Raw genomic sequence first — 12,181 nt, forward strand, 5'->3', positions numbered from 1 at the left:
TATCTGTTGATATTCACCCACATACAAGGGAGTTCTTGTTTTGTAACTAGAACTAGAAAAAGAAGTTATGCTGAAGGACAGGCAAGGAAGGAAAGGGTACAGTTGGCTTTCTCAAGCTGGGTGATATCTGGGGTAGGGAAGGGTTCTCTGAGTGACTGCAGGCTTCACTGTGGTCAAGTGGGGGCTGAAGCCAAAGGGAACAAAGTGGGTGCATCCCTCTTGCCAACCATAGCTGGCAGATTGTTTTGAGTGTATCTGATTCTGGAGTCTCAGAGGCTGAAACAACTGGGAAACATTTTCGTGGGAGAGGAGGTGCTAGGATTCTAATACTCAGGTGGGTTGCTAAGCCCACAGATATTGGACTTGGGAAAAAAAGACTTTGTCACTAGAATAGACTACTGGTTGACTCCACTCTTATTGACTGTGTTTTGGATTATCATCCAGGGAATGGGTCTGTTTTCTTCTTTCACTGAATCTCCATTGTCTGAAACTGTTAGGCACTCAGTCATGTCCGAGTCTGTAACTCCATGGACTGTAGCCCACCAGGCTCCTCTGTCCATGGGATTTCCCAGGCAAGAATACTGGAATGGGTTAAGGAAATGGCTCAGCTACACGGAGATGGAGGGCTGTCGTAACCTGCTCAGCCTATTGGTTTTTTTTTTTTTTTTTTTTAAGTGGAAAACGTGTTTATTAACATTCAAACTCCCTTCATACAAGGCCATATAAAAATTCTTAGCATTTTGATTATATATATATAAGCCTATATTTTCTACATAGTTAACAATGCGTAATTGTTGGATACTGGAGTATTCTTGGAGTGGGTATTCTTGGAGAAGAAAAAGGCAACCCACTCTAGTATTCTTGCCTGGGAAATCCCATGGATTTCAGTCCATGGGGTCTCAAAGGGCTGGACACAACTGAAGTGACTTAGCACAGTCATTTCCTGAATTGACTATTCTCATATATTACCTCATTTAGCTCTCAGGGCTGAATGAATAATAATGATGTTTGTATAAAAACAGAAAGTGTTAGTCGTTCCCTCCTCCAGGGATTCTTCCCAACCCAGGGATCAAATCCTGGTCTCCTGCATTGCAGGCAGATTCTTTACCATGTGAGCCACAAGGGAAGCCAACTTATAAACCCTTAGTTTTCTTATCTAGTTTCATTCATTTCAACAGTTTATCATCATTACTCCTTTACAGATGAGATCACAGAGGTCAATCATGACGTGAGTAAGTAGCAGAGCCTGAAATAAACATGCTCTTCGTCACTTACAAAGGGTTGTATGAGATGGTGACTACCAGGTTGTGATTTCAGTATAAATTCTAAGAACTGCTTGTGTGTGAGTAAGAGTGGTGTCCCTGGAAGGTGGGATACATCTAGGGAAGAGATACATCTTCAGGCAAGAAACAGGAACTAAGAAGGCAAGTTTTACACAGGCATCTATCCTACCAACACTGTATTTTTGGAGGTCTTGCTCTGTGCTGTAGCTGGTACTTGGGATACAAGAGTGAACAAGAAGTGGGACAATGAATTCCTCCAGGTGGTACTAAGTTGGTGCCCACAACATTGAAATCTGATAAAGCTTCAGGGTCAGGTGAAACCTGAAATATCCCCATGCATGCTAAGTCGCTCAGTCGTGTCCAACTATTTGTGACCCTATGGACTGTAGCCCGCCAGGCTCCTCTGTCCATGGGATTCTCCAGGCAAGAATACTGGAGTGGGTAGCCATTTCCTCCTCTAGAGGATCTTCCCCACAATATCCCCATATGCTTTTTCAAATACTAGTCTAAGACCTAGCACCAAACCTCCGAGAATCTATATTTTAATACTCATTTCAAATGATTCTGTTGCACAGTCAGGATCAGACAGGTGAGCTCATTGCACATCATGATGGCTTCCTTTTATTTTCCCTGAACTTTTAGATTAAAAGTTCTACCTCCATCTCAGCTGTGCTAGAGAGGTACACTCAGACTAGAATATTAAAAAGGAGTTATCTCCACTATACCCCATGGCCAGTGAGGTAACCAGAAAGATTGTCTCAACAGGAAGGAGAATCTGTGGAACACACAGTCACCCTTTGACATCCACGAGCCCCAATGGAGACTCTTCCTCCAAGGCCAGTTTCCGAAGTCCTGAGTTTTGCTTGATGGAGAAAGGTAGCAATTCCTTTACAGGAAGCCTTTAAGTCCAGGTCCCCTGGGTCCAAATTCTATGCTTTCTTCATTCTACCTGCAGCTTCCTGGATTAGCAATGGGAAGTGTACAGACACAGAACTTGTTCAATCTGACAGCTCAAGGACGCCTAAGGGAACCCAAAAGCCAAAGCTGTCTTTCTCTTACCCTGAATGTTGCTCTCTGCTCAGTCCTATTATTATTTTTGAGAATAAGAATTGTGGTAGTCTGAACTACTACTTGTGGTGGTCTGAACCTCTCTACCCCACGTCCCAGTAGCAATAAGGTGACAGAGCTTGTTACAAGGAAGGGAAGAGAGGAAAGACTGGAGCTGGAGATCCCTCAGGAAGAAGGTGACCACACTTCTTGGTTTTACCAGTATTGCAGACTGGATGTTTGTGTCAACCCCAAATTCATATGTTGAAATCTTAACTCCCAATGTTTTTGGAGGTAGGGCCTTTGGGAGGTGAAGTCAAGAAGATGGGAGCCTGAACATGAACGCAATTAGTGCCCTGATAAAAGGACCCCCGAGAATGTTCTAGCTCTCTTTCTGCCTTGTGAGCATACAACAATTCTGTAGTCTGCTACGCTCTTACCAGAACCTTGCCGTGTCAGCACCCTGATCTCAGACTTCCAGCCTCCAGAACTGTGAGAAATCAATTTCTTTTATTTATAAGCCACTCAGTCTATGGTCATTTGTTACAGCAGCCTGGGCTAACACACCTGGAATAGTCCCAGTATGTGCCTATTGTCCCTGAGTAATTATTACCACCATTCCACTTTCAAAAGGGTCTTAGTCACACTATAAGTTACACGGCCATCCTAATGAGGGAGGGACCAGAATCCATATTTCCTCATTGTTTTTAACCTGAGGCACTGCTTCAAAAAAGAAATGATAACTTTCACACATCAGGGCAATAAGCTCCTTAAAGGCAGGGACTGCCACGTAATTGATTTAATAATAAGAAAAGCATAGTTGACTATATGCATTAAAAAGAGAATATCTGATTTGATCTGATCTGATCAACTAAGAAATCTCGGTTGAATCTTGTATTCCCAGCATCTAGCTGTAGATATGAATTAATGCTTCTTGCCCTGCCAACTCTCAGACAGTTCTTTTCTGACCAAACCAGAGCTATACCAGTATTTTAATGATTGCACTGACATCTGGTGGTCATTTCCAGGTTTTTTTTCTGGGCAGCTCCTGTACTAGATGAATCTGTACCTTGTACTCCATTAAAGCCATTTTTATCTGAGCCCTACAGCAACTAAGACATGACACTCTAATTCACAGCAAGTTGTTGATAGCTGGTAATAGCTGGTTTTTTTCTAAGAAGGTATTCAGATTAGAGGCAGGGATGACGATACGTGTGGCAAGGGCCCAGTAAAATTGTGTGTGTGCATTCCAAGTTGCTTCAGTCACGTATGATTCTTTGTGACCCTATGGACTGTAGCCCACCATGCTCTTCTGTCCATGGGATTCTCCAGGCAAGAATACTGGACAGGATTGCCATGCCCTCCTCCAGGAGATCTCCCCGACCCAGGGATTGAGCCTGCATCTCTTATGTCTCTTGCATTGGCAGGCAGGTTCTTTACCACTAGTGCCAACTGGGAAGAGTAACATCAAAATCTGAAGTTTCCTTGTGAAAATTTAGCCTTATGAAGGAGTTATTCATACATAGAGGCGTCCTTCCTGAAACAATACCAAGCAGGCCAAAGGCATTAAAGTTCTTGGTAGCAACAAGATATCCAGTGTACACCTGTACTGGAGTGGGTGGCCATTTCCTTTTCCAGGGATCTTCCCAACTCAGGGATTGAACCCAGGTCTCCCACATTGCAGGCAGACATTTTACTGTCTGAGCCACCAGGGAAGCCCGTACACCAGTGCAGATGTTATCAAATGTCAACGGGAGAAACTGTTAAAATGAAAACTTGGACAACACAGTAAACTGTCTTCCTAGTGGTCCAAAAGAGAAAGGGAGGGAGAGGTAAGGAGGAATCAGATTCAGGAAAAATAGAGTGAGAAAGTAGGAAAACCATGCTTTAAAGGATAGCTTTCCTTTGTTTTCTGGGTTCCAGAGAGATGTGAATAGGAAATGTTTGCACATTCAACCACTTCCCTGAAAAGGCCCACTCCTCAGTCACATAAAAGGGTTTCCCAGAGAAGACATTTTAATCCCAACACACCATAAAGATTATACTACTAGCTCTGCTATTCACTGGAGGAACATTTCCATCACCCATCCCACTCCTTGTAAGAACGGACTGTAGCCAAGAGGCCTAAAACCTTACATCATTAAAAGCTCAAAAAGAGAAAAAATACAGCTCCCAGTTAATCCTCATTTCATCAAGAAAGGATCACCAGTGTATGAGACAGGAACATTTAAGTAGCCATATTAAAGTATCAGGAATCATTCCGAAAAAACCAAGTGCTCCTCATTTGTGTCCTTGTGGTAAAAAGCATTCAGTTCAGCCTTTCAGTTCTGTCTGACTCTTTGCGACCCCATGGCTTCCCTATCCATCACCAACTCCTGGAGCTTGCTCAAAGTATTACTCAATCTGTAAATCTAACTATTTAATAAATCATTTTAAGAAGTAGGCCAACCAGTAGGAGTTTTCAGGTACCTTTCACACTACCATCCCCCAACCTCCACACTGCAATTTTATGATCAGAAATCAATAGCTACAAAATCGAGGGTCTTCAGAAACACACCAGACACCAAATTGGATAAGGCTGTGCTTTATTACATGCATAATTACAAATCTGTGCTAAGTGAAAAATGTATAAAGCAATGGCGACCTGGGTTTAAGCCACACAGAGAAAGGGCTGGACAATCCCATTAACCCTTCTGCCAAAGTCCATTCCATTGCCTGTAACATGATTGTTTCCATTTCTTACAATTTGCATAGCACTTACTTGTCAAAGTACTTTCCTTTCATTGTCTCAGTTTATCCTCACAACAACCCTGTGAGGTAGGTAGGGCAATTAACACTATCCCCATTTTTCAGATGGGAACACTGAGGCACAGAGCGGTTAAGATCTCGAGGCTAGTTAGTAGAAGCATAGGGAATAGAAACTAGGTCTCCTAACTCCCCAGCTCACATCTTTCCTTTAAAACTATGTTGCTATGCTTGACCAGGGAGCAGAATGAAGTGTGCAGTAAGCCATAGCTTTGGTACAGGCTGCGCCTATGAACAGGGACCAACATCTCTAAAAGTTACAATAAAGCTAAGAAAGTGTGACTAAAGCATTGGCAGCACTCAGATAAATAATTGCTCTGAACAGCTCAGCACCAAGCTTCCTATGGAAACTCAGGCTCTATTAGCTTTGGTTGATTCTAGGGTCTAGACACCTAAGCTACTGCTGATGTCTATAATGTGTATTTAGCTTCATTTGAACTTTTACCAACTCTCAGGAACTAAAATTTTGAGTCAGACAGGTTTTCTTTGGCTACTGCAGTTGAAGCCAGCCCTACAAATGAGCTCACTACAGAGATATTCATAGAATGGTCCATGGGCTGGAACCAGCCCCCCCGATCATCCTGGCCTCACTGGCTCACCCGACAGCTGGTATTTTTCCCACAGCCAGAAATGACTGGAGGTTAAGAAGAGGAGGCTGGCCTTGGTCAAATGAAGAAGAATCACCATCATTACATCAATGGCATCCCTAGGTGACATGACCAGGTGCTGTTCATCAGGCTTAACTCCTTTCTGGCCTGTACCTGGTTAACAGCATAGCTTCAAAAGACAGTTTAAAAGAACAAAATATTAAACACACTATATATATATTTTTTACCTAGAATGAATTCAATTTATAATCACTACATAGTCCCAAGGGACCAAATATATAATAAAAAAGTAAATATTTATTAAAATCTGAGGAGTAAAAAGGCAGGACAAGGGGAAAGAGAGAGAATAAGGGATAAAGTAAAATGGAGGAGGAGGAGCACTGTTGAAGGACCATATAGTTGAGGTACAGTCAGAAAGATAATGAGGCTAAACATCCCCACCCTGACAAAATCAACCCAGGCCACTCCCTCACCTTCATTCTGCCAAGAGGCATTACACTCATCAAGTTCTAGATCGCCTCTGACTTTCAACAGATTTGGACTAGTAATAGCTGAGAATAACATTTAGCAATGAATATTTCACATGTCTGCATAGAGATGCTAAAGCCCCGGACACTGCCAGCAGGTATCACTGGCTTTAGCCCCTAAAGCAGAGCAAAGCCCTGTTGGCTCCATCAACTCAGAAGTCATTCTCTACTCTCAGAATGATCCTCTCCCTCTTCCAAGGTCCATATTCAAAACAATACACTTATAACACATGATAAAATTTTGAATTTAGGGCATGGCAGGGAGGAGACAGAAACAGAGAGACAGGGGCAGACAGGAGAGAGGAGGAGAGGCAGAGATCATTTATTTAAACCCTAACATTTTATACTACCACACGCCTTTTCCCCTTAAAAGGCTGAACTTTAGGCAAGGCATTCATTCAATGAGTGTGCACACAGAGGCTGAAGACCTTTTGGCAGGAACTTAAGAGGTAGGAATTTATGACTGCAGGATTGAACTGGATGACCTGATAGGTTCCATCCAAGAAATGCAAACTCCACACATCACAGACTTTCCTTCTTTCTTGGGTGATTTGGCAAAATAAGGTTACATGGTGGAAAACCAATTTTGCTCCCTATGTCACTTCAAAACTTTGCCCAGATGCAGATGTTTAGAAATGAGATTGTGACCAGCAAACATTTGGGGAGTGACCTGAAGTTGCTAACACCTACTAGTCCAAGAAAGTCTCCCCTTGGGGCAAGCAATCAAAATTGAGGCAGAGCACAGTTGAGTGGTTGCCACAGGTCTACTACACCAATTTCAGTTCAAATTTACAAAGCTCCCTGAGCTCTGAGACACCGTCACTTTTTTCTTTTTAATATAGAATAAGCATATACCAAGGAGGCTAACGACATAGATTTTTAAAGAACTTTTCTATCAAAATTCAAGATAATCTACCAAAAGCTTATCATTTAGGCAATGGCAGGAGACGCGGCCCTCCTCCATGAGCAGATGTCTGGTCTTGGGTCAGCCCTCTCCATAAAAGTAGACTGCCTCCAACCAAATGCTGCTTTGAGCCTCTATGTTGTTTGGAAAGCCTGCTCTTTCAGCGACTACTAACTATTCTCCCCTTGAGGCACATAATTAAGCAGTTTAATAAATGTCAGGGTGTTTGGCTTGGAGCATGGAATGACCTTCCTCCCACCATCTTACAAGAACTCATATATTTTCTTACTAGGGTTTTTTCACTACCATAACTTTCCACCCTCTCTCCAAAGGGAATCCAGGTAATTCCAGAGGTGGTTTAAAAAAAAAAATCAAGATTGTAGGACACTTAAGTTCAGACCACATATTTAGACATCTTTTACTCACCATTCCACCTCCCCTTTACTTTCTAAACTCTTAATTTTTCTCAGGGTTTTCAAGAGCTCAATACTCTATGTACCACCATGAAAGACACTCTCCTGCTTTCTCTGAACAGACAGTGGCCTGCATATGGTTCTGATCTGATGAAAGTAAAACAGCTTCTCACAATACAATGTGGTCCATCACCAGTAAGTACTTTAGCAATATAAAACACACTGGCCATTTCAAAATTTCAATAACTGTCTTGACTATCATTTATTAAATATTCAACCTCAAAAACTGCACTCCTTATGATTAAAAAAACAAAACCAAAAGATATCATGGGGTATACTCACCACCTAACTAAACAAACCAAGGTCAGGACCCAACCAGGACAGTTGATTCAAATACTTAAAACATACAGTGGTGATTACTTTCCCTGTTGGACTCTATTGCACGTTGTTTTTAAAAAATGTATTTGCTCCTCCCCTCCACCTGAATAGGTTCATAAATTCATAGTTAAGAATTACTTCACAGTCTTAGACCACACAAAGTCCCCGTTAATTTATCATTCTTGTGGTCAAGCACAATTGAAGACTTGATAGAGAAATTGATGCTGTTCTCTGCTCTTTCTGTGAAGGGTTCAGATTCAGTCTCTGGTGTCCAAACAACTGAACTCCTTTGCAGTTCAAGCAGCAAACAGATTGACTGCTCTGCCAGCTGGCACATCCAAAGCACTGTCAATGTCGGATTATCCACCAGAGGACATGGGCTCTGTGGATTATACCACCTCTACTCCAGCTGGGCTGAGCCAGAAGGACACTGGAGCCAGAAAAGAGGAGAGTGTCTGAACTAACAGAAATGATCTTAAAAGTGGCCATGACTTTGCATGTTCAGTCAGTTCCCTGCTTCTGCCAATGGTATATCTAAACATGCCTCAGCTTTATTCCAGTTTCTTTAATTCTTTACACTGAAGATCTGAAGATACAAAATATAGCTGTTAGATTTTTTAAAATCTAGCCTCTCAAAAAAATCTAGACACTCATTCCCTTCATGGCTGGATGCCTACAGATATTTTGCTTTGGAAAACCCTCTCTCGAAGTGCTTATTGGCATTATTTTATAAATCCTTCCCTTGTGTTGGGAAATTTTCTCTCAATACCAGAATAGACTGGTCTCCCAGTCTTTTGCCACTGAGGTATTTGACCATTTCTGGCTACTAACAGACCTCCCTATATCAGCTCTGTTGGTTTAATGATGTCTAACTGCTGAATTGGCAGTGGCAGAAAGAACATTTTCCTTTGCCTCAAGATAAGAAACTCTGAATGTTAAGGTGCTGAGCTAGCAGTCTAGCAGGGAGCGCTACCACAATTAGCCAAACTTTGAGCCAAACCATAGGACTGGACATATAATGGATATCATAAACTACAGGTACTTTTAGCATATAGTTACAAGGATTCCTGAGAAGCTGAGGTTAATGAATGAGATTTACTAGGAGTGAGGTATCAAAGGGATGTTTTTCTCTGGAGGGCCAATCAGTGCTTAGCATCTAGAAAGTACACCTTGGCACAGTATTATCTGATTTCTTGAATTTATTCTCTGAAGTAGCACCTGAACACTGGCTCATCTGTTTCAAATCAAAAACAGAGCCTAGAAGAAACACAAAGGCAAACTTACATACCCTCCATATCACCGCTGCCCTAAGAAATGTGACCAAACCTTTGACTGTCATCAAATACCAGAAATATTAACATTTCCTGTTTTGCAAACTTTAGTTGGACGGCTGATAAGAAGAGATAGGTAGTGAACCAGAAGTACACACAGAAGAACTTTGACTACTGCACAACAGATGTGGTGGTAGGGCAAATAGCCACATCTCTTTTGAGGGAATCAGTGGCAAAGAAGGGACAAATGACCTACTTGTCCCTTGTGAAGTTACTGAGTCATGACTATACTGTAATAAAACCTAGGGAGGATCTTTTCTTTTTCATTACAATGCTAGAGTGTTATATTTAAAGGGAAAGCTCTGGTGACTGCCTTGATACTTTAAAGCTAAAAATCAAAATAAGCCTTGGCTCCCTAGTTCTGGGCAATAAAAGAATTTCAGATTTTGGAAACATAAGAACTAGGGGTAAAAAATCCTAGACTCAGAGATCGGCAACTTTTAAAATGAGGTACACTGAGGTGCTTGAACAGAGGAGACAGAGGGTAGGAAAGGCTATGCTGAATGACTGCTGATTCTAGGCTGGAAGGATGGTGGGAAGCACTGGGAACAGACTTGGAAAATGGGAAAGGTTCAGCTCTCTCCCCTAGCATTTGAGTCTCACTGCTGTGGGCATCAGCGTGGGAATGGAGGTATGGCAGTAGCTACTGGACTATAGAGCAAAGCAAATGGCTGCGTGTTGCCTCTCTGGTCCATGGGCTATAAGCTTCTGGAGGCTGGGTTTACAATTTAGCTCCAGGAGTTATCTTTTTGTAATAGGAATGATTAACTGGGCACAGTGCTCAATCCCAAAGAGAGGACTCAGGACTAAGGCATGGAAAAGGGAGAAGAATGGAGGGGAAACAACAGCATGTGGGTAAACATGTAGAAAACGTAGTTGGAATGATGGTGGTGGCTCTGTAGCTCCACCGGGTGTCCCTAGATGTTTTCTACTGCAGTAGAGGTGGTAGGAAATTGAGACAGGCACCTTTTCAATTGGATACAAGCACCTTAGGTGTCACCAGGCCTTGTCCACACCCCTGGGTCTCAGGATGGTTCTGCATTTTATTTAGAAGTCTAAGAAGCCTCAAGGGAGTCAGAGCTGCCTATCCTGTTCCAATGCCTTGAATACATCTGAAAGTACTCCCAAGCCTAAATTCACCATCATGGGGAAAACACTGGCCTGTTAAATGTACTTAACACTGGGAAGACGCAAGAGTGCCCAGTCATTTTAGTACTGGTGGTTGTTACGAAGGAATGCATGAAAACACAGATACAGCTTGGAATCTTCCCTGGTTTACCAGTATGCAGTCTAGATTTGGTTCCCTTTACTGCTCTTCTATATTCCAGAAGCCGAAAGCACCATCACTCATGGAGGTGGCATCTGGGTAAGAGGATTAGTTGGGACCTCACAAAAATGTGAAAGACCTAGTCATTGACTTTGCTTAGAACTTTACTAATCATTTCAAGGAAGCTGGAGAAATCATTCCTTGTTACTAACAAATTCATGGCCAAGTCTTTGTCTACTAGCTAACAAAGACCACCTGGAAAAATTAGCCTATTTGCAGACAAGGAGAAAATTCTATAACTTATCTTTGTGCACGTCAAAAAAGAGTACCAGGAACAAGCAAGCTATAAAAGTTAATCTCTTTAAATTCACTTAGAGGAGATTAACCAAAGCAGCATTGTCTTATAATCAGACATTAAAATTAACATATACATAAACACACGAAACTAATAATGCTAAATACTGTAACAGGAACAAGATAATATTTGAACTGAATTCACAGTCTGGAAAATACCATTACTATTTTCCTTCTGGCTTTCCTTCCTGTGGCTGGAAAAGCAAAGCCCCTTAGTTTACACTTCATTTTCCACCAATGACAGTTAAGAGTCCAAAAAAGTGACTTTTTCATGAGCTTCCTGCAGGCTATAGGTCAGGACATCTGGAATTTTTCTTGCATAGTTTTCAGTGATTGCATATTGGCTAACAATTATGTCTTAAATTAAAAAAATCTTTAAATAAAAAGAAAGAAAAGAATTAAATCATAGCAATCTTGTTTACTCTTTCATGAAATCTTCCTAATGCAATATCACAGAAGCCTAATAGAATTTTCTCCTAAAGAGAAGAATAATTTCCAGAGATTACGTAGTGCAACTGGTTAATTTGCAGGAAAGAGACAACACACTGATATAACTTCACCACCCAAATGTAGGAAATGTGTTTTGGGTACCCAGTTAATAAAATATATCCATGGTCTGCAATGTCCTTCCTGTTTTATATCCAGTACAACCCTGTGATTCTAGTTGAAGAGAATGGAATCAGGATCTTGGTTCGCCATCTGCGCTATATGCTTTAGCACATCCTTTTTGGTAATGATCCCAAGCAATCGCCTAAAAGATAAAACAAGACAACAAACAAAAATCAATCTGTAGCTAAAATAAAATTCACAAAGGTGACACTTTTCCTCCTCAGTCGTTTTCAACTTTGTCTTTGAACACAATTTGCACTTATAGAATGATAACAGGACTAGATTACATATACCAGGTAAATGGACCAATGCATGGGTCCCTTTAAGCATTACTTCCTCTAGGTGTTAAGTCCTGCTATTTCCTGTGTATATTACTCTCTATATATACAAGTCTTACCTTTCATAACCCAGTTCAAATGTCCCTTTTCCAGAACACCTTTTCTGATCCTATGAACCAGAACTAATTGTGCCCTCCTCCTAGGAAGAGTATGTTCTGTGCACATCTCTTCTGTAGCATTTGTTCAGTTTGCTCTGTTATCAGCTTCCCTATAACACTGCATACTCCCTGAGGGCAGAGGGTAGTCTCTTTGATTTCTGTCTCTCCCCAGAATCTAGTGGAATATGTTTTTACATGAAGTTCAGATTTAGTTAAGAT

The 12,181-nt window shown here is 41.5% G+C and overlaps 1 protein-coding gene across 3 annotated transcripts in view; it reads right to left on the reverse strand.

Annotated features, from left to right (window-relative positions):
* Nucleotides 1-4,898: 4,898 nt before the first annotated feature.
* The window catches only part of CLCN5 (chloride voltage-gated channel 5), a 183,346-nt gene continuing 176,063 nt past the window's right edge, over nucleotides 4,899-12,181 (reverse strand). For all 3 annotated transcript variants that reach the window (XM_027535518.1, XM_027535519.1, XM_027535520.1), the window contains one exon: nucleotides 4,899-11,668. In XM_027535518.1, the coding sequence (XP_027391319.1) occupies nucleotides 11,578-11,668 (91 nt within the window). In that variant the 3' untranslated portion in view covers nucleotides 4,899-11,577. The remainder of the gene's footprint in view (nucleotides 11,669-12,181) is intronic.

Source organism: Bos indicus x Bos taurus, chromosome X (genome assembly GCF_003369695.1).
Source record: "Bos indicus x Bos taurus breed Angus x Brahman F1 hybrid chromosome X, Bos_hybrid_MaternalHap_v2.0, whole genome shotgun sequence".
Lineage (NCBI taxonomy): Eukaryota > Metazoa > Chordata > Mammalia > Artiodactyla > Bovidae > Bos > Bos indicus x Bos taurus.